The 23,131-nt window shown below is 30.0% G+C and overlaps 1 protein-coding gene across 3 annotated transcripts in view; it reads left to right on the top strand.

The window, feature by feature from the left end:
* The window catches only part of LOC119604549, a 160,532-nt gene extending 143,458 nt beyond the window's left edge, over nucleotides 1-17,074 (top strand). For all 3 annotated transcript variants that reach the window (XM_037957239.1, XM_037957249.1, XM_037957230.1), the window contains 6 exons: nucleotides 4,846-4,995; nucleotides 5,536-5,679; nucleotides 12,953-13,264; nucleotides 13,685-13,992; nucleotides 14,317-14,611; nucleotides 16,006-17,074. In XM_037957239.1, coding sequence (XP_037813167.1) covers nucleotides 4,846-4,995; nucleotides 5,536-5,679; nucleotides 12,953-13,264; nucleotides 13,685-13,992; nucleotides 14,317-14,611; nucleotides 16,006-16,427 — 1,631 coding nt within the window. In that variant the 3' untranslated portion in view covers nucleotides 16,428-17,074. The remainder of the gene's footprint in view (nucleotides 1-4,845; nucleotides 4,996-5,535; nucleotides 5,680-12,952; nucleotides 13,265-13,684; nucleotides 13,993-14,316; nucleotides 14,612-16,005) is intronic.
* The last annotated feature ends 6,057 nt before the right edge of the window (nucleotides 17,075-23,131 follow it).

Here is a 23,131-nt window from a genome sequence, read left to right as displayed (position 1 = left end):
ATAAAATAAATTTTTATCACGATTCGATATACTGCCATAAATCTTTCAATTGTTTTTTTTTTAATCTTAACTGAAGAGTCAGGGTTGGAAGATTTGTATGATGTAAAATTGAAAAAAAAAAAAAAATTAAATTTAAATTCTAGAAATTTCATTCCTAAAAATAAAAAAAAAATACATACATATATTTATATTATAAAACGGAGCTAATATTTTAGTTTTTGATGCTATTTTTATATTTTTTTAAGAAAATGGAAAAAAGTAGTGTAGGGAAAAATGTAGGGAAAATAAAAAGTGGGTGTAGGGAAAAAAGGGATTTTTTCTCATAAGCGTAGGGATTTCTGAAAAAAATCTCCTGGCATCACTGGTTGTATGTGTATGCATGTAGATAAAGAGCATAATCTTTTATAGTTTTCGTTAGCTTAAATGAAATGAAAAGAAAGTACATACTACATATATTCACAAAAATACTAAAAACAAAATGAATTTAAACAATTTGAATACCAAAAGATATTACAACACGTACCATTTACAACTAAATTGTTCAGTCATACTTTCTCTCGCACACATACACACACATATTTTCACTTCCTTCCACACACACAGATACATAGATTTCTAACATTCCAACAAACACATACTAACATGATATTTCTTATTGTAACCTCACTGATTTATCGTTTTAATTTTCTACAATGTGTGAACACAAGTGAAGTTTAAAAATAAAAAAATATAAAAAAATAGAATTTGAATTCAGATCTTTTAAAAAACTCATTCGTACATATTAGAAAATTTATTTTGGTATTAAGTATATGGCAATAGTGCTTTTTGACTGCATAAAACTCCATCTTCTTGCTATGTACATTAATTTTTATAGGAAATATGAATGGTGTCAGGATACCTAGTGATCACAGTTTCCATCAGATTTCAGATCATTATTCAGATAATCAAATAATTTAAATTTATTCGGTTAATCGAACAGAAAGAGAATATGTGTTAAATATATATTGAATAATCTTATTCTTGACTTAAAAAATAATTTTTACCATATAAGAAATTAAGCAAGGTACCAGGAGTATTGAAGATATCTCGTTCAGATTAGTGTATCCTTTGTTAAATAATCGTTTAACAGAAAATAGTGGCAGTTGAATGAATTCAAAATATTCGAGAGTGACAAATTCGATCAAAAATTGTTTATAAAAGTACAAGTTTCAGAATCGCGAAAAACGTATCTAAACACCTATAGAGTATACCTTAATCCTTTTCATAATATAGTTTTTAGTAAATTTTCTAGCCATTTATTTATTTTCATTTAGCCCATTTTTGGTCATTCAAATAAATACCCTTAGAAAAGCGTATATTCATTAGCTCTTTATAAATATTTCATGTCAAGTGACCCAACGAAATTTGCACTAAGGTTAGTACTATTGGATAGTAGGTCAGATACAAATTTTCAGCTCTATCGGTTAAGAACTGCCGAACTTAGAGGGGTTCAAAGTTTGACATTTTGGTCAAACAGGGTTTTATTCAAATGAGTGTAACTTTTTACCTATTGGTCCACCACCATTAGTGGTGATAAGAGGGTATATATAAGTTTGTCATTCCGTGTGTAACACCAAGAAATATTTATCTGAGACCAAACAAAGTATATATATTCTGGATCCTCATGAAATTCTGAGTCGATTTAGCAGTGTCCGTCTGTCTGCCTCAAACACTCTCACGTTAAACCTAAGCGAAATAAATCAGCCAACTTCACTGAAAATATTCACTATTGTCCTAAGCGGGATTGGTCCACAACGTAAAAAGTTATGAGTAAAAATTTCAGACTACCTCGAAAAAATTAAGTTTTTTTCCTTATTCTTGAGTAGTTTTCTCAGAAACTACTAAAGATAATAGAATAAATTTTGTCACATGTTATTTTCTTTACCCTGGGATCAAAAATGTCCAAACTGAAAACAATCGATTCAAAATTTCTCATAGACTCCATACAAAGGTTCATATTCTCGGAAATAGATTTATCGTTAATAACTTCGGCAAAAATATCGGTATCACCACGAAATTTTGCACATATGTATATAATGAGAACAGAAATCACATTACCGACGTAGATCTGTATAGGTCGATTATTGGTCACAGCTCCCATATATGGTCCACTTTCGAAAAATACTAAAATACAAATAACTAATTTAGAAATAAAGATATTGAAATAATATTCACCATAAATATTTATTGTGTATACATATATCACACTGCAAAATATATTTTGGATCAAAAAAAAAAAAACACAAAAAAAGATATTTCATAACTGAATGATGATATCGGTATCAAATCATTTTGTTGAATTGTATCTTGCCTCAGATATACTTAAGCCGTTTATTGTTGAATAAAATTGTGGACATTTAAGTAAAATTGTATAGGGTCAAATGGGACCCTAAAATTATAAAATTCATGAGAGTCATCAAGGCTAGTATAGAACTTGCGGCCTACTATCTCATAGTTCAATGGTTAAGCTTTTTTTAAATACAAAATAACGTCCATTTTGACAAATATTGAAAAAAATTTTATTCTTGGGTTAAAAAATAATTTTTTTGATAGATATCCAACTCGCATCCCATTATGGGACTATAAAGCCGTTCAAGGAAATTGTATAAGCTTAAACAAGTCAGAGTGCTATATTCGGCCATGCCGAATCATAAATACCCTCCACCCACTCGCATCCCATTATGGGACTATAAAGGCCTTTCAGGAAATTGTATAAGCTTTCTTTTAAGAAATAAGGCCCATTTTGAAATTTTTTTTTTAAATATATTAGAAAAGAATATTATTTTTTTTGGGAAAAATGGAGAAATAGCTATCTGAACTCATTTGGACAATTTTTGCTAGGACTAATAGGTGCAAAGTTGCAGTCATTTGAATAAAACCCTGTATGACCAAAATGTCCAACTTTGACCCAACTTTGCCGAAATCGATTTTTTTGAGTTGGATCACTTGACATGAAATTCCCCATATGTATGTAATTCTAAGACAATCAAGCTAGGTATGTCGGATTTTTAAAGACACAGAGTCCATTGGATAGCCTAGGACTCGATAGCAAGAATGTAAATGTGCAAAACAATTTTTAAAATTTTTATACTACATTGACACCAATGAAAGCTAAATATGGCCCGTAGACAAACATTATCAAAAGCATACTCTAATAACAATGAACAAAACATGTCGCTTATTTACCTACAATGGTCTCATAACTCAAAAACTATATTTTCGAGAAAAATATACATGGAATATTTATGACATTTTCTTAATCCTAATATATATTATAAACCTCTTTGTAAGTTTATTTATTTATTTGTTTGTTTGTGCGTTAATCACGCCTAAATGGCTGGGGTCCTTGAAATTTGGAACATAGATAGATTAATGTCTGGAAGCGTCAATAGGCTATATTATTTTTCGAAAGTAGGACCAAAAGTGGTCAAAAGATAAGGAGAAAGGGGAAAAACGGGCATAATTAGCATTTTTGGTATTAAATAATGATTATTGTATTGTTCTAGAGCTAAAATATATTTTCCATTTAGCTTTTAGTACCAAAAGGGGTGTAAAGATGGGGAAAAAAGGCGAAAAACGGGAATAATTAGTGTTTTGGATTTTAAATACATTATTACATTATCTTAATATTGTTCTTTAAAGCTATGTTATGCAATTTCTAATAAATCGCTATAATATTGAATATGCAATAGTATTAGTATACATTTATATAAAAATTATTAAAATTAATTTTTTAGAAATTGCTTTCGGTGCGGGAAGTTTTTTCACCAAATTGAAAATTGCATTTTATTATTTTATTATCACAGAAAAGTTCTAACCCTAATGTACATACATATGTATGTATGTATGTGTAGTTATGAGAAAAGGTCTTTGGTATACTTCTGTATCCTGTAAAATTGCTTTGTTTAGTCGTACATCTACCCATTTTATGGTTATTCGCTTTAATATAAACTCTTATGAATTTGAAAATTTAACACATTCTGGGACACAACTGTGCCAACAAACATTTTGGATTGAAGTTAATTAGAATATTAAACCATATACATACATATTTATGACCATAATATAAAATGTAAGATGTAGAACCAGGTTCTGAACTAGTCTTGACAAAACTTTTCTGCCATTCTTCAATTTTTTTTTATTTTTTTATTTTTTATAAAAAGTCAAGAATTTTTTTAATACTTACATAAAGGTTAAAATATTTCATACAACAATTACACAATTTATAAGTCCTGTCCACGAAAAAATTTATGATTCCTATAGTTAATATTACTTTTGAACCATAAGTACGATCGACGTAAAATGATTGCAATTTTTTTTTTTTTTTAATTTTGAATATTAACCCCCATATTCATAACCAATGTGTATAAAACAACAATTTGTTTATGAATAGGGCCTTAAAAGTTTTACAAATGTTTTGTGTTCAAAAAGTATCTGCAATTATAGATAAATATTCAGAACTATACAACAATTGTATTTTAAATAGAAATTTTTGCATTCTAGAATTAATAGCGAAACTGCTTTATACAATTTTCCTGGGCTGTTTTAGTTTAAAATAATTTGTTTAGACTGAAAAATATGTATGAAAATAAAAATTTAATAAACTTTTTTAATTCAAGTCACATTTTATGAATTCATATTTGAGTTGTTGTTTGTTGGGATTGAAAAGAATATACATGGTACGTCTAAGTATCTGTGTTTAGATTTCAAGATTCTCAGTGTCGGTGTGTGTGCGTATTTGTGTAATGAAAGGATATACAAGTGTTAATTTTATTTTGTATTCTAAATGCATTTTCAATTTTACAGATGAATTTCGCAGCAAGGTGGCCTGCCACAATGATGTTGCACAGCTGGAGTGTAATCCATATTCTCGTATTGCTGTCTATAGTGCAAGTTTTGGACGAACCGAATACGAGAGCATACAGTGTCCCCAGCCACAGGGTGTACGTGAAGAAAGTGAGTAGATTCTTTCTACATTACATACTCATGTATGTATGTAAATGACATTGTATTGAGGTTTTACCATTGTTCTACAGTATAGATCAAATATTGTTTGTTAAACTGCAAACGTAGTTAAAAAATAAAACTTTCCAAATGTCAAAAGTACAAAAGGAAAGAGGTTTTTTCGGTATACAGTTGTTGTGGTATTGGTATTTTTGGAAACATTTGGTGATTGTGAAAAGTAGAATCAAAGGAAGCCTATGAAACTTAATCACCATCAGCACTATGTACCCATGTCCATTATAGAACCCATACCAATTCCACAGCAATATAACAATGGTAGAAAAAACGAGCATAGAATCAATTTAATTAATTCAATTTTCTCGGTTTCCTTTTTCTTTTACATCTTGTTGTTTTATGTATTTTTTTATTGTAATGTTTTTGATTTTGTTTTTATGCATTTCATTTATATGCTGATTTTGTGTATTTTTTAATCTTGTTCTTCTCGTTTTATGCAACGATATTGCAATTTAATTTAACAATTGAACCGTTCAGCTTGTTTGGCTTCGTACGCCACTGAAACCGTTATGCAAATCTGTCATGGACGTCGACGTTGCAATCTGGCCGCAGATGCCAATACGTTCGGTTCACCATGTCAACCCAATTCACGGATGTATCTGAAAGTTGTTTACACTTGTGGTAAGTAAATCGTGACTTATGTACGATATGAACAATTGTTATTACAGTATTATACCCTTTATCAGTGTGTTTCTTTGATTTAGTTTTGTTAATTTATGCTTCACATACATACATTGTACAACATAGATACACCTATGTATATTAGGGTGGTATCAAAAGTAGATTTTCCTAACAGAGATAAATTGAGAAAAATATGTCTAAAATATCGTTTCTCTAATTTTCTTTTGTTCTTTGACTAGCTGTATCAAATGATTTGTGATTTGTTTACATTGATTCTCACCTGCGTGAGAATGGTACTTATATGTATATATGTATGAAGGTTTGTCATTGCATTTGCAGACATTCTGCAATATAATTTTCCGACCCTATAAATTATATATCAATATTGGGCCAAAATGAGTTTTTGATGGCAAAGGATTCGTCAATACATGATCAATGTTTGGTATAAATTTTAAACCAAAAAGAATTTGTTGCGAATTTTTTTACCCAGGGATCAATTATGTTCAAAATCATAACAATCGATCCAAAATTTTCCATAGCCCCCATACAAAGGTACATATTTCCGGAAATGGATTTATCGTTAATAACATCCTCAAGGGGTCCTTGTATGGAAGCCATGACCAAAAATGGACCGATACAAAAGCAATATTTGTGCTAAATTGTGTATATATGTATATCGTTTATTTTGTAACGAGTAATTTTCGTTTAATTTTCGGAAGGAGACCTTGTATAAGAGCTATGATCAATCATGAACCGATCGAAAAAAATATTTACAATAACATTTCTGTAAATAAATGTAATATTTGTTCCAAATTTTGTATGGATATTATTATTTCGTAATAAGTAATTTGCGATTAAGTGATTTTTGGAAGAGGATCTTATAAGAGAGCTTTGACCAATTATGGACTGGTTTATAATTTTTTATCTTTATATGAATTTTACTGACTTGAACTTTAAGGGCCAATCTTTAGGAAAAAGATTAGCGATTAAATTCAAATTAATCCTCGAAAGTTGTTTTTGAGTACTCAGTTAGTTAATTTTGTTTGCAAGTTTAAGCGCCCAATGGAGGTGGTTTAAACTTAAACATGAAATGCAAAATATAAACAGCTGATGCAAAAAAATTAATACAATTTTTATAAATATAAACATTAAAATGTTCTATTTATTGATTAGTATAAATAAATTTATAAATTTAAGTTTTCATTAATTTTCATATTAAATTCACAATTGTCTGTTCTGTTTTATAAAACAGGCATTGTTTTGATAACGAACAGTGACATTTTCAGTCGTTTTGTATGGCAACACTGCGAAGTTTAATATTGTACTCAAAAACATCAGATTAAATTTTTGATTAGGTTAACTAATCTGATTATTAATTGGCATTTGATTGCCAACTCAAAAACCCGCTCTAAAAGTTGTACATTTTTGTAAAGTTATCGATATTCTAACGAAATTATTAGCAATAAATTCATTTTCCGGGAATATGTACATTTGTATGGGAGGTATATGAAATTGTAGATCGATTCCTCGAATTTTCAAAAGAAATCAAGTTTTCTTATAGAAACAAATGTGTGGTGATTTTCATACAATTATTTACATTGCAGTGTTACAGACGGACTGATAAACTTATACATATATACCCTCTATCTCCATTTATCGTGGTAGAGAGTCTAAAAATTAGGAATTAAATTAAAATCTTGTCAAAAATTGTATAAATTTATTGTAAAATTATAACATTGCAATATTCCGAAGAATATCCTATTGTTCTTTATTATATGCAAATAAAAAATATAAAGTTTTTTGTGAAATTTTGCAAATTCAATTACATATCAAACAAAATACTACCCTAAAGTCATTTATTTAATGAATTAAACATTATTTGCTATCATGCCCAATAGGAAATATTTCCGAGAAATGTCGGAAAGCTCTATCAAGATTTTTTACACAATAATTCCAATTTAAATGAAAATCTAAAGAACAGCACTCTCAGAATTTTTCTGTGCATTTTTCAGCAAGATAAAATTATTTTGTGGAAAATTTAAATAATGTTATAAAAAATCTTTAAAAAATATATCTGAACTACATATGAAAAGGAGCGCACAACAGGCCCGATAGTGGCCTAAGTGTATTTCTTTGGATTTGATGTAGTATCAACCTAACCTGACCTAACCTAACATATGATAAAGTCGACCAATAGTTGATACAATTTCCAATTAGGTCTTATAAGAAATTTTTCCAAAACTTATAAATTTAATTATTAAATTCTAAAATATAAAAAAACAAGAGTTAAATAGTATTCTTTTGTTTTCTTAAATTTTTATCTATATTACTATTTTGTCATTTTCCTGTACCATAAACTTTGAAAATAACCTCAATACTTTTCACAAGAGGACAAAAGCCGGGTTGAATATGTTTAAATTTATATTATTTTATGCTATAAATTCTGACACAAAAAATAGAATAAAAAAAAATTAAATAAATAAAAAATCATATAATAGTAATATACATACATATATGTACATATGTATATGTACATTAGAGTGCTCCAAAAAATTAAGTTAAGAATTTTATCCTCCCCCATCTAGAATTATTCTTCGGGCTGTAAAACTATAAATAATAATTCAAACTGAGAATTCACAAATATTGAAAAATTTGACCTTTGACCTCCACAGATTATGGGTTAAAATTGCCCGATTTGAATAAAACTTCGGAGGTATATTTTATATTATCTGGGCTATAATACTCTAGAAATACTTTATTTGAAATGTACAGGAGTAGGGAATTATGACGTATTCTCTAAAATATTAAAAATATGTGATTTTCCCAAAATCCACGAGTCACGATATCGAGAATGGCAATAATTCAAATAACGAACATGTGTGAATTATAACAGGAAAGTATAGTCGAGTACGGCCGACCATATGATAACCTACAAAAATTACGAATATATTTAAATATGATTTAATACAAATATTAGCGCATTTATGTAGAATTTTGTTTTAATTCCGTTATATTTTACATTTTTTTATAAAAAAATTAATTATTTAAAAGAAGTTTTATATGGGGCGGGTGTCAAAAATTTTCCGATCCCCATAAACTTATAATTATTTCGAATTTTATCGTGTGGTAATGTTATAAGTAAATTATGTACGTTAAAGCCATTTTCTGGGGTGCATGGTGAGAGAGATGTGTAAAACCAGTAAAATTAGTCTATAAGTATCGGAGATATGAACGAAAAAAAATCTGATCAAAATATTTCAACTCGTTTAGTGCGTGAATGTTGAGTTTCTTATTATTTTTATGGAAATTTTTTGTGGAGACCAATCGAATTGAAAAGTCTCGAGATATAGGCAGTTAAAAAATGCTTGACGTAATGTAACAAAAGACGTTTCGGTGGAAATGTGGAAAAATTGATTTATGTATATTAGAAACAGGTATTGGTGCTTAATGTTTTTGATTCCAAATGACCTAAAAAAAATAATTTCATTACTTATACAAAATTGGCCTTCACGTGGAGGCATGCCAAACAACTAGCAAAATATAGTTATATCCCTAATGTATAAACTTGCATCGCTCTCAATATTTATGAATGTGTGGTCACATTCGACTAAAATCGAAAATGTTGGTTTTTGTATATTAACTTTTAATAGATTTAATATATGGGTAATTTCGTGTCAAGTGACCCAACTTTAAAAATCTATTTGGATGAAATTTGCACCAAATTAAGTATTATTGGAAAGTAGGAAAGACACAATTTTCAACTCTATCGTTCATGAAATGCTGGAGTTAGAGGTCAAAGTTGGACATTGGTCATACAGGACTTTTTCCAAATTAGTGTAAATTGTCACCTATTGCTTCTAGCAAATTTCTTCAATCTTTATTTTTTTTTTTTTAATTTACATAAAAAGTCAATTTTTAAAAAAGGGGAAAATGAAAATGGTACATGTGACAAATATTGAAAAATCTTTTTCTTGAGTTAAAAAATAATTTTTTGATAGAATTCCCACTCCCATCCCATTATAAACCCTTAAAGGAAATTGTATAAGCTTTCTTTTGAGTAAAAATCAGGCTTGGCGAGTAAAGACTATTATTACTTCAAATGTAATTGTAATTGAAGCATTACCAATTACAATTACATGTAATAGTAATTGAAGTTTTTCCAATTACAATTAATTTTAATTGTAATTGAAGTTTTGCCAATTACAATTATTTGTAATTGTAATTGAAGTTTTGCCACATTACAAGTATGTAATTGTAATTGGAAAAATTTCAGTTACAATTACAAGTAATTGTAATTGGTTATTGTTCAATTACAACATTACAAGTAATTGTAATTGACCTTGTAATTAATTTCTTTGTGTAATCATTACCCCCCATGCCTGGTAAAAATATCACATTTTGATTTTTTTGTAATTAAACAAAATTAAAATTTGTGTCTGTCTCTCCCACTATCCAATAGGACTAACCTTAGTGCAAATATGTATCATCCTAATCGATTTTTTAAATTGGGTCACTTGACACGAAATTGCCCATATGTATTTACTTACATACATATGAATGTATACAATAGAATATTATTTTTTCCTGGAAACCTATTATGGTTAAAGATTTAACAAACTTGCGCTACCACAAAATAAAAAATAAATAAAATATTTATAAAATTATTTAAAATGTTTTGTTTATCATAAATTTCTATTTAAATATTAGTTTTCTTCGTATTTTCGTAAAATAAGAAATGGGTTAATTAAATAATATTTCGTATTATACATAAAATTTTCATAAAAAAGAAGTTACGAAATTTTTAAGCTTGGATTATTATCAGATCAGTAATTAATATTAATTTATATTTATATATATAAGCCGGTAATGAGCATTAAAGCCATTTTCTTTAAGGGGACCTTATACGGGGTTAGGGTTAATTATGGACCGATCCTCATAAAATATGGTTAAGAGATTTTAGCTCAAAATTAGTTTATGTCGAATTGCATTGTGGTATTCGTATATTTGGCGTTGTAGTCATTTTCTGAGGGGGAATTTATATGGGGTAGGGTTATTATGGACTGCTCCTCATAAAAATTGATAGAGAGATTTCGGTTCCTATAGAACTTATCAGTGTCGAATTTCATCGCTGTAATTTCCTGATGGGGACCTTAAAGGGGGGTAGGGTCAATTATGGACCGACCCCACACAATTTTGTAGAGAGATGTTGGCTCATACAAAACTAGTTTATGTCGAATATCATAGATCTACTAGTATTTTTAAGCCAGTACTAAGTTTTAAAGTCTTTTTCTGAAGGGGCCTTATATGGGGGTAGGGTCATTTATAGACCGATCCACGTAAAATTACGATCTTGGTTCATACAAGTCATGTTTATATCGAATTTTATCGCTATACTCGTTTTTTAGGCCAGTAATGATATGGGGGTAGAGTCAATTAACCTCTGATCCACATAAAATTTGGTTAATATACAAGGTATTTAGGTCTACTTTCCTATGATAAATGGAGTTTGTAACTTTTTTTGCTCCATCGTATTTTATTGGTATTAAAAAAATTTGGCATTGGAAAAAATAATAGAAACGTTCACAGTATTACACTGGGGACATAAGCTGAGATTTCTTAAACTGCGTTTTGTATTTATTTTTAAAAATTTTAATTGTAAATGATATTCCCAATATCAAAATATACTGTTTCCTCGGTTCTTTATGATAAGGTGTGTTTTTTCATCGCTTGGTTGACCATATGAGCTCTGACGGCTGAATTGGAGCCACGACTTTCAAATTTTCTTTAATAAAAAGTTAAAAAAGTTAAAGAAATTGCTAACGATTTTAAGCAATATTTCACATTTTGGCAAATCAACCCATTCTTGGTGGTTAAAAAGGGGCTTAAATATCAAAGTATCTTGATGGACAGGTAAAATAAGTTGAATTTAAAACTAAAATTTCAAGAAATGTAAAAATTTCGAAAATTAATTTGAAATTTAGGTATCGTACTGTCTGGGCCTAATATGGGAGTAGGGTCAATTATGGACCGATCCACATACAATTTGGTGGAGAGGTTTTGGCTCCTAAGATACTTACTTATGTAAATTTTTTTCGCTATACTCCTCTTTTTATACCAATAATGAGGGTTAAAATTTTCTGAAGGGGAAATTATGGTCCTATGTTCGTCATGATTTAGAATTCCATTTCAGATGTCAAAAACTGACTTATGCGAAATTTTGTGGCATTTTCTTCATAAACAACGAATTTGTGAATGTTTGAAGCTCTTTACACAATATTCCGGGAGGTACATTTGTATGGGGGCTATGTGAAATTGTTGACCGATTTTGCCCATTTTCAATACCAAATATTTCTGATCAATAAGAAATATTTAGGAAAAATTTCATCTCAATATTTCTTTTTTTGTGGAGGCTATCGTGCCAACAACGGACAGACGGACGGACATAGCTAGATCGTCTTAGAATCTTAGGAGGTCCCAGAAAATATATACTTTATGGGGTCTGTGAACAATATTTCGATGTGTTACACACGGAATGACATAATCAATATACCCCCCATCTTTTTTGATAGTGGGTATAAAAAAACATTTACAATTTGAACGTCCACTGTAACATTCGTTATAGCTCTGTGGGTCCATCTTCAAAATATAAACTCGAATACTCGCTACGCCTGCGCAAAATAAATAACTAAAATGTAATAAAAATAACGACGTCATTAAATGTTAATGACGAAATTAATAATTTAAAAATTAAATCTAATTACTAAGTTAAATATTACTTTTATATGTTTGTTTTCCTTACAAATTGTATAGCATACATTTGGGGTTATTAGTTAGTGACATACTTTAAATTTTAATTAAATAACATTATTTACTAAGTTTTCATTTAACACTCAAAACATTTAAAATCGATTAATTAAAAAAGCCATTTCATTGTGGTTATCCAAAATGTCCAAAAATTGCTGAGTTAAGTTTCTGTGTACCACAAGGCTATTTACTACTTAACCTTGTCAACACCATGTTATATACTATGTTAACTTGTAATATTTTTTCTACTCAAGAAATATGTATAACTAAACTTTACGCACTTGTTGTGTGGAAACTTTGACACAGAGGGGGGGGGGGGGGGGGGTGTACTTTTGCGAAGCGAAATCACATCACACCAGACATAAATCATTTTGCTTTATACAAACATTTATTTTTTCGCTATGATGCCAGTCAACCATCCAGCCAACCAAGTGATGATGAAAAACATTTCTGCTTTATTTGATTTCAGTACCGAAACAAGTGCTTATGGATCGCTATGAAACAGAGGTTGAAGCTGATGAACCAGAAGACTTTGAGGGTGATGTTAATGATTTGTACGATGATGAATTGTTCTACAAAGAATCTGAAGCAATACCAAAGCTGTATAGCAATACAACAGCGCCCGCTGCTCGCAACAATGCGAACACAACAACAGCTGTTAATGCAACATATAACACTGCCACAAGTGCTAATAGAGCCAATAATGGTTCGTTGGGTTTCGATGGTGATATTGGTAGCGTAAATCCCGTCATGACACATAGCGCCGATATAAGTTTAGAAGGTAATTAAAGCAAAAAGAAAAAAATACACATAAATATGTACATTTGAACACAAATTAGAAGAAAAGTTTTTGCAAACGAACCGAAGAAAAACATGTTTGTTCACCTCCAACCGCAAAACGGTTTATAAGAGTGAAAAATAACTGAATGACGAAGAAATGGATGAACTTAACAAATGACATTGCAATTAAGTTAAGGATTTATTGCCACGTTTATATATAGGAGTACATGTTACTCATAGCTACCAATTACCAGTGTTCATTTAGGATTTTCCACACAAACACATAAACAAAAAAGTTTTGTGGTTATATTTTAACTGGTGTTTTCTTTTATTTTCCTCTTTCTTTCCATTGTTCTTATTTTTCATTTTCCAATGTTGTTCACAAAATATTTTTGTGGGCACCGCACCATTGAATGCACAGGCGACCAAGAACGTTTGTTTGTCTATCTTCTGACGGCTGGTTCAGTGGGTGTAATACTTTGTATAGTTGCTGTTGCGGTCAGAGTGGTGCTGTTGAAGCGTCACGAGAGCGCAACTGACACCCATTCAACCTCGTCCGGCAAAGGAGGTGTTGGTGGTACTCTAGGCGGTGGTGGGGGCGGTGCAGGAGGCAACGAAGGAGTCGGTGAGACTACAATACCAAACGGCTTTAACGACACAATTTCCGAAGTAGATGCTGACATCGATTTACAAACGCCAATTCCAGTGCCAAGTGTGTCAAAGAACGAGGTAAGTAAATAAACTCAAGTGACCAAAAAGAACAACGGCTACGACAATTGCAATCTTTGCAAAAACTATTACAGGACAACTATACTTACTTACATTAATATTTTCAGTTTTGTTGTTAAATATTTATGATTTTGGTTTTTCATTTAATTTTTTTTTTTTTGTTTTGGCCCCAAACAACTATGAGTTTTTTGGTACATAAATTGTACAGTTTAATTTGTGTTCATAGACTGTGCGGTTGCCATAAATTAATAAAATGTTTGTGAATATTCATTTAATAACATGTTCTTTATCCGTGTTCTTTTTGTATTTTTTTCTTTAATGCAGAATTACATGAGTTATGCACCAACTACGAATCTTTACGGTACCTTGGGTCCTTCAAATACACTAATGTCACAGAGTAGTACGGCGGGATCCGTATCATCAAGTCTAATGAGCAATACAACGATTTTGTGTGGTCCAAGACAATCACCTGATATTTTGGGAATATCATCTCAAGTATACGCTCCAACAAGCGGTTCAAGTTCAGGGTCACCTGCAATAAGTGGAATTTTAGCACCGGCAATTGTTCTTGGTAGTGCCGGCGGTGGTTCAATTGTTAGTTCGGGTAGTAATGTTATCGGTAAGTTTTTTTTGCATTTTTTATGTTCGTCTAAATTTGGAGTGATTTACGTTTCTTTATAAGGCGTTCACCTTTGAATGTGAAGTTTAGGTGATGTGGTTAACAATGAAATCGACATAATTATTAGGTTTATATAAATAAACAAGTAGGAAAGTATAGTCGGGCATGGCCGACCATATGATACCCTACACCACTGAGTTTGTTAAAAATGTGGATTATATTTAATAACAAAGCATTTAAGTTGTTTACCTTAATTCAGAAATATTTTAACAATTTGTTGAAAAAAGTGATTTTTTAAAAGAGAGGTTATATGGGGGCAAGGGTAAATATGGGCCTATCCATATAAATTTTGGTACATGGCTTTACATTTACATTAGGGTTATGTATGCTGCATTTTATAGTGATACTAGTGTTTATTTGGGAATTATTGACTTTCAAGTCATTTTCAGAAGGGGTCTTTTTATGGGGGCTAGGGTCAAATAAAGTCCGATAATTATGAAAATTGGTAGTATTATTAAGACTTATATAGAACTAAGTTTTGCCGATTTTTGTAGAGATACTACAATATTTAACATAATTATGAACTCAAAAACCCTTTCCGGGGGGTAGGGTTGTATGGGGGCTAGGTGAAATAATGGACCGATTTCAACCATTTTCAATAGGCTTCGTCGTTGGGTATGGTCCAAGTTTCATCAAAATATCTTGAAAATTGCGACCTGTACCTTGAGCGCACGATTTACATGGACAGCCAGCCAGCCGGACAGACGGACGGACATGGCTTAATCGACTCAGAAAGTGTTTCTGAGTCGGTCGGTATACTTTAAGGGTGTAGGACCAATATTTTTGTGACTTACAAACATCAGCACAAACGTATAATACCCTCCCCACTATGTGAGTGTAGGTTATAGCAAAACCATATACCAATTCTTATGAAAATCTGCATTAAATTATCACCAAACCCGTTATAAATAACTTTTCACAAAATTAGTTTGTCAGTTTAAAAATACATACAAATGAATCATTTAAGTTTGGTTCATAAATAACATAATTTAATTACCATGTATGTATGAATACTACAATTACTTCCACAAATAACGTATGGGCCGGCAGGACCAATTATAATTTTTCACTTGTTATCGTGTTTTAATGTGAAAATACTTGCAAGTATTTGAAAATTATTTGAAGTGAAACTCGATTAATTTAATAACTATCATAGACACCATGAAAAAAAATAAAAGAAACCTCTTGAAATTATATTGTAGTGCTTAAGAGCTTTTCCCCTCCCAAAATGTATAAAACATTTATGCTTTCAATCTTATTTGTCTATTCAAACATTAAAGTGCACAGTTTTATTTATTTATTTTTATTTTATTCATTTCATTGTTACTATGAAGGTACTGTGGTTCCCATTTCTTCGTTGGCACAATACACGACAGCGCCAACTTTTCGTTCCGGCTACATACTGAACAGTGAAAATGTACTACAAAGGCCGCCCAATATGAGCACACCACCAACGTCAATGTCTAACAATGAAACATACCTGTGCCAACAATACCAGCAGCAACAACCAACGATACAAATGCAAACAACTAGCAATAGTGGTTTAACGTCAACGACTGCCACACTCAGACGTATGAAACAGGCAAATTCTGCGGCTGTTTCTACAGCATCGCCACCACCACCTTCGTCCGCTCCTCATCACCACCAACAACAGCAACAATCAATGGCAGCAGGTTCAACGTCAACCTATGATGGTTTGGCTCCACGTACTTTATCAACTGGGGTGGCTGTTAACTCGCAATTCTATTACGGATGACAAAATGAGCATAATACAATGTACAGTGCTGCGGCCGCAGCCAAGTCATCATCACCGTCTTTACAACAACAATAACAGCAGCAAACCAGTAATTGTTCTCGAAGTAAAACTTCAGAACCACTTAAAAAATTGGCGTAAACGTTGATAGCGATAATATGCCAATTCAATTGATAATAAAAAGGAGCAAAAATAAAAGAAAAGCAGATGAAAAGAACAAATAAACAAGCAAACTGAAAAGACAAACAAACAATAAAATGAACTGAACTAAATATTGCCTAAAATGGTAAACAATTGTTCTGGAATGCTTGTTATTTCAATAAAAGTCGAAAATTGTTGAGCATTGTTGAGCTCTCAAGCATGCAATGAAAGAAGAAAGGACAATACCTTTACATAAATATGAGATCTATTTCTGTAAAAATAAAAAATATATTAAACAAAGGTACAGAAATTTATCTGGCATTGACAACATCTTTTCATTGTTGTACAATACAAATAATATTGCTCGGTTAAAAAGGACAACTTCATGCAAATCAACAATATATTGACAGCACTGGTTGTTAACAGCCAACCAGCCATTGAACCATCTTCTGAAATATTGTTTTCTTTCTATTATATGTATATCTGAAAGTTCTTGAACTTATCGGGATTCAATTGAAAGAAATATTTTTTGAAAAAATACATCGTGCAACAAACAGCCACTACCACCAAAACAACCAACAACAACAACAAGAGTGAACATTTTGCTTTCTACAACAAAAAAATGGACGAGCTTCCGGTAATGTAAATATATACAATTTAACTAACAAAATATTTATATTTAAGTAAAAATATAACAAAAACCAATAATGTTGTCTATATCTACATATGTACATATACAATACGTACATACATTTTTAACCATACATGGACAGGATAATATAATACATTAAATACAATGACTTTTAGCCATATACATACATTAGGGTGTGGAAATCCTGCGAACATGAAAATTTAGTTTATTCAAAGATGTAATTTCTCAATATTTGGTGAGCTGTATCAAAGGATATTCATCAGAATGGTTTTTCTGTTTTTAAAAATTCCATCTAGTATATATTCTAATCGATATGTCTACATAATATATAAACGTGTAATTTCATAAGCTTTTCATTTAACTGAAACACTTAATGTTCCTTCACACATACAAAATATTTAACTAAAAAGACGTAACCAAAAATTTAAAACAATTTTAAATTTTCGGAAAATTTATAAAATATTCAATATTTTTGAACTAGAATAAAATATTTTTCACATGGCATCAAAATTGCATATCATTCCTATGAGTGAAACATGAAAAAATGGAAAATCCTTAAAAAAGGAAATTTTTATTGTTTGACCCAGCTCACCCAATATTGACCTCAGTACAAAAATGTTGAGAAATGGTAACTTATAAACTTTAATTTTCGGTGGGAACATCAGTACCTTATTTTTCCGCAACCCTAATATACATTTGATTGTTAAATTGACTCAAGTTATTGTGGGCGTGGGTGTATATGTGCGTAATTGTGTGTGTCGAAATGCATGAGTGTGTATGTATTAAAAGTACAATCAACAATTTAGTATAAATAAGAAAAATACACGTGTGAACAGAAAAATAGGTGTGTATGTGTGTATTACTTTTATTTGAAAGTTAAATAAAGTTTAATAATTTAATTTAAAATTATAACGAAATTCCATGATACTATGCTTTATCGAAAATAGTTATTCTCACACTTTCTTCTCATTGTCCAAGTAATAATGAATGAATTTATTTAATTAGAGTTATTTCTTTTTATAAAATATAAAAATATTTTATAAAAATATTGACAATTATTTTATTGTTCACGAGTTTACATACCACTGGAAATAGAATGAATTTAGGAATGTGAAAAAGTAGTTGTGATATGCATGTAGATATTAAAACGGACAAACAAACTGACAGATAGACAGCTCTACCGACAGGCTGAGAGAAACATTGTATATAAACTTCTAGGAAAATTATTAAATTAATTAGGAAACATTTAGCAAAATAAATAAACTACATGCATATACATACATAGGTATATATGCACATACATATATTAACTAATCATAGCTTGTCTTATTGCGAACATAAACTGTATAAATTAAACAAGATTTTTTTCTTTTGCTCATGAAGAGTTTAAATAATAACCCAGGAAAAACCCACATTGAAAAGTAATGAGCTAAATAGCTAATAAAATCTCTCTTCACTACTTCTTCATTTACATTTTAAGTCATTATTTTAACACGGTGATGTCATTGGAGGCAAGTACTTCCACGCTTGCTTACAAATAGGGAGTTAAAGAAGTACTTGCAATTTCCCTTACTAAAAAGTTGTTTAGTAAGTTATTTTATTTTTTAATAGTAAAAAGAGCCAGCTAGAATACGGACCAGGGACTTCGGCTTGTTAGTCAACTGTTCTACCCAGTAAAAACTCACATTAATGAGTTAAAAAGCTAATAAAACCTCTCTTCACTACTTCTTCATTTATATTTTAAGTCATTATTTCAACACGGTGATGTCATTTGAGTCAAGTACTTCCACGCTCGCTTACAAATAAGGAGTTAAATATGTACTTGCAATTTTTTTTACAAAGTAGTTGTTTAGTAAGTTATTTTATTTTTTAATAATAAAAAGGGCCAGCTAGAATACGAACCAGGGACTTCGGTTTGTTAGTCAACTTTTCTACTCACTGCACCACTGCTTAACTATTTTATTGCGCGTCAAATAATGGTTTTCACATACATATTTAATTTTGTTTACTTTTTTGTAAAACAACATTCTTAACACGCAATTAAATAAAATGTGCAAACAAACATAGTTTCTTAGATTTTCTTAAGTAGTAGATGTATTTAATGAGCTGAAACATTCAGATCAGTTTTTGACGATTTTTTTAAAAAATAATAATACCCGAGGTGACCAACTTTGAAGGGCTACCCACTGGCTCTCATTTCGCCCACGATCACCTAAAACTCTCAATCAACTCGAAAACACCTCAACTCAAAATGTGTGAAATTTCATTGCGATATATCCAATAGTTCTAGAGATAACGAATTATTTCCAAAAATAAAAGTTTCTAAACCACTGTGCAACGTTGATCTTATGCAATGGACTGTATGTAGTGTTCTTATATTTACATTAACTTTCCGAGTTTTGTTGTACAAAGTTTTGAATGATGCTAATATAAAAAAAAATTTACAAATTTCTTCAAAATATTTCTTTGAGTAACCACGATTGTGTACTTAGAACTTTATCCTAACTAAAGTTTATTTTTTGGTTTTTTAGCATTTCAATAATCGTACTAAGTAGTGTTTAAACCAAAAAGCTGGCCAAAAAGGCAAACATAAATTTAAATAAATCGAAACAAAAAACGTAGATTGATATTTGTAGTTTTGTGATACTGTTAAAGTAAAAAAACTAAAGATTAAATACGTCGAATATTGAAGAAATTCCTTGAAATGTCAACCATCAGGGCTGAATGTCAAACCAAGGAAGACGTAAATCTGTTTGTTTACAAATAATACGAAAAATCCTGACATACTCAACTTCGATTCTAGAAGAGCATGATAAAATTGATAATTTTTCTTTTTTGTAATTTTACCTTTTTTGCTCATCAGCAGGGAAACCAAAAATATGCCCTAAAAGTGTTTTAAGTGCATAAAACATGCAGTAAAAACTGGACATGTTTCCTTGATGATAGACCGCATCTTGGTGTATTGCAATCCGGGGGAAGAGAGGTGCTACCAGCACCTCTAGTCTGCCGGTACTATAAACTGGTGATGTCACTTCACTCCTCGGCTAGTCTTTGGTATGATTTAGCATGAGGTCTAACCAGAGAACCACATAATCTGGTAATACGGGTGGCCTGTTGCCCACAGGACTTGTCCTGGCTGGTTGAGGTTCCTTCGAGATCCACATAGTGGCTGTGGTTTAAACCCAAATTCGCGGGAAGAGGTCCAGGATTGCACTGTGGTGAGTCTTTAGATGATGAGAATGTTTTCTAGGGACATGAGCATTCCTCATAAAATAAATAGGGTGTTTTCACCTGATGTTGGGTAGGCCCCTTCTATTGAATCTAACTAGTGATTGCCTTTTCCTTTGTCGGGGTTAGATTGAGCTTACTCATGACACCTGTCCTTCCCCAAGTGTAAAAAAAATAAATTAGGAAAAATCTTAAAAATATACAGACATAAAAAAATTATGCATAAAATACCAAAATATGCGCTAAAAATGTATAATATGAAATAATGCCTTAAATATGCTATTTAAATCAAATGTATGCTCTAACAAATCAATAAGAGAATTCTTAAATTATTTTGAAACGTGTAAATATCTTGTCAATTAACCCATACGACACACCATAAAAAACAACCATTTGCATATTTTGGTTATCCTGCTCATGAAACACTATTAATCAATTAAATATCTTTTACCGATTTTTTCTGTATAAGTGTTTTATATGATATTTATTTTAATGGTTAAACGAATAGAGGTTTTACTGAAAGATTCGGTCAAAAGCTATTTTTATGTTGGAATAATTCGTTGAAAAAATGAAAAAAAGGTTCCTTTCACACATTTTTTTTTAAATATAAAAAAAACAACCTATTTAAAGTTCAGGTTGCTGATGAAGATATAATATTAGGTATATACAAAAATAAAACATAAAATGTTTTATTTTGGACAAAGGAAAAAAGTTAGTGACATTACTTTTTGGTTTTTTTTATATTTTTTTTTTTTTTTTCTTATTTTTTATGTTTACCAATTTACTTTTAATTTAACACTTAACAATAAATTACTGGAATATACAAGAGAAATGTCCGAAATACTTTTAATGGATCAAGTATTCATAAAATCAAATATTGCAAATTATTATCGTGAATGGAACAAATTGTTCAAACATACTAAAAATTTCTTTATACGCTTTTTTGAAATTAAAATAAAATGTTAAATATTTATAGAAAAACTTTTGTCAGTCATTATTAATAATTATGCCAATCTTGCAGTAAATGAGCGATATTTAAAACCTTAACTCCTCTGTGTTTCTGCACATTAGCAAATTACAGATGACGTGTCATAATGTACAGTGTCATAATGTCCATAGACCTAACTAAATGACACACCCCAGAGTTTAAAACCCCTGCGCCCGTCCGAAGGCCGTCAAATGTATGTATGTATCAAAATTAAAAATCATGACTGATTTTTTGGATAATGTACTTATTTCCTTTTAAATTATATCAACATTTCTGAAAAGATGTACATATAAACGATTTATATTTTTTGAAAAGCTAACTGTAAATGAAATATATTTAAATTTATTTTTGACACATTTTTTTAAAAAAGCTAAAAAATGTATAAATTTCTGAATTCTTTTTACATGCAAAATTATGGAGGAAATATTTAACATGTCATGGTAAAATTTCCTCTATTTGTTTTTTACATACATAATATGAATTTGACAATTTTACCATAAAATATTAAATATTTCCTCGGACAAACCCTTTATATATTACATAATTATTTCCTTTTTTTTATACCACTGTGCAACAGACAACCATTATTAGGTTTTCTATTACAGAAATTCAATTGCTAATCGATCTCTGTGAGTTCTTTAGAAAAAATATAGAAATAATTAAATATAAATAAAATAAATGTAAGTCATTTTCATGAGTTGTGAAATAATCTGCTTTATATCTAGATACAAAGTATTGAAAGTATTTTATTTACATATTGTTTATATTATTAATAAATTAATCAAAATTGCGTCGAAGCGTAAAAATCGATTCATTTAAATTTTGCTATTTCATGTGAATATAATTAAATTTTATAAAAATAGAATGTCTTCATCATAATGTAGATGTAATACTAAATTATATTTATATTGTATATTACATATTTTTATCTACATATGTATGTAGGTATATGCATACATACATACTATGCATACATACATACTATGCCCTTTCTATTACAATTCATTAGTTTCAAACACTTTTAGAAAGCCATAGTATCACATGAAGGACATAAATATTAGGGTTATTCCTTCGTATCAAGCTAACGTAAAAATAACTATAAAAATAAATTTTCTATATTTATTTAGCTATAGATACATACATACATATGTATGTAAAGAAAACTTTAACAGATTTTTTTCCAAACTCTAATGCCACAAATATGTATGACATTTTTTAAGTCACTCTAATGTCATATGTACATATACATATATACAGCAATATGAATATAAATGAGATTCATAAAACTACTTACATATTTCAATAAATTAACTAATATAAATAGCCCATAATTGGTTCTAATTGTTTGTATTAAATAACAATGACAGAAGCAAGAAGAAAATAGCAAATACCGATAAATAATGGCTGTCATACATTTACACATGCATAAACTTCAGAATAAAGTAAATTTAAGTACATATATGTATATAGAAGAGTGAAAAATATTCAATGGGCCATATTAAAGGCCTTATTTTAAAATTTACTCTATGCATTATGGAGTTCAATGACTAACCTATTCTTATATTTTTATATGTATTTAGGTCCACTTAAAAAGGGTATTTGAAGAACTTCTAGAGATTGGCAAAATTGAGTCTCACTCACACTAATTAAGTGTATTTCTTTAACTGTTTCCATGACATGAGTTATTTGCATTAAACG

This window comes from Lucilia sericata, unplaced genomic scaffold (assembly GCF_015586225.1).
Source record: "Lucilia sericata isolate MDLA Ls3-8-SP2 unplaced genomic scaffold, ASM1558622v1 Contig000013F_arrow, whole genome shotgun sequence".
In the NCBI taxonomy this organism is placed as follows: domain Eukaryota; kingdom Metazoa; phylum Arthropoda; class Insecta; order Diptera; family Calliphoridae; genus Lucilia; species Lucilia sericata.
The sequence above is the reverse complement of the archived record's forward strand: the minus strand, read 5'-3'. Positions and strand labels throughout refer to the sequence as shown.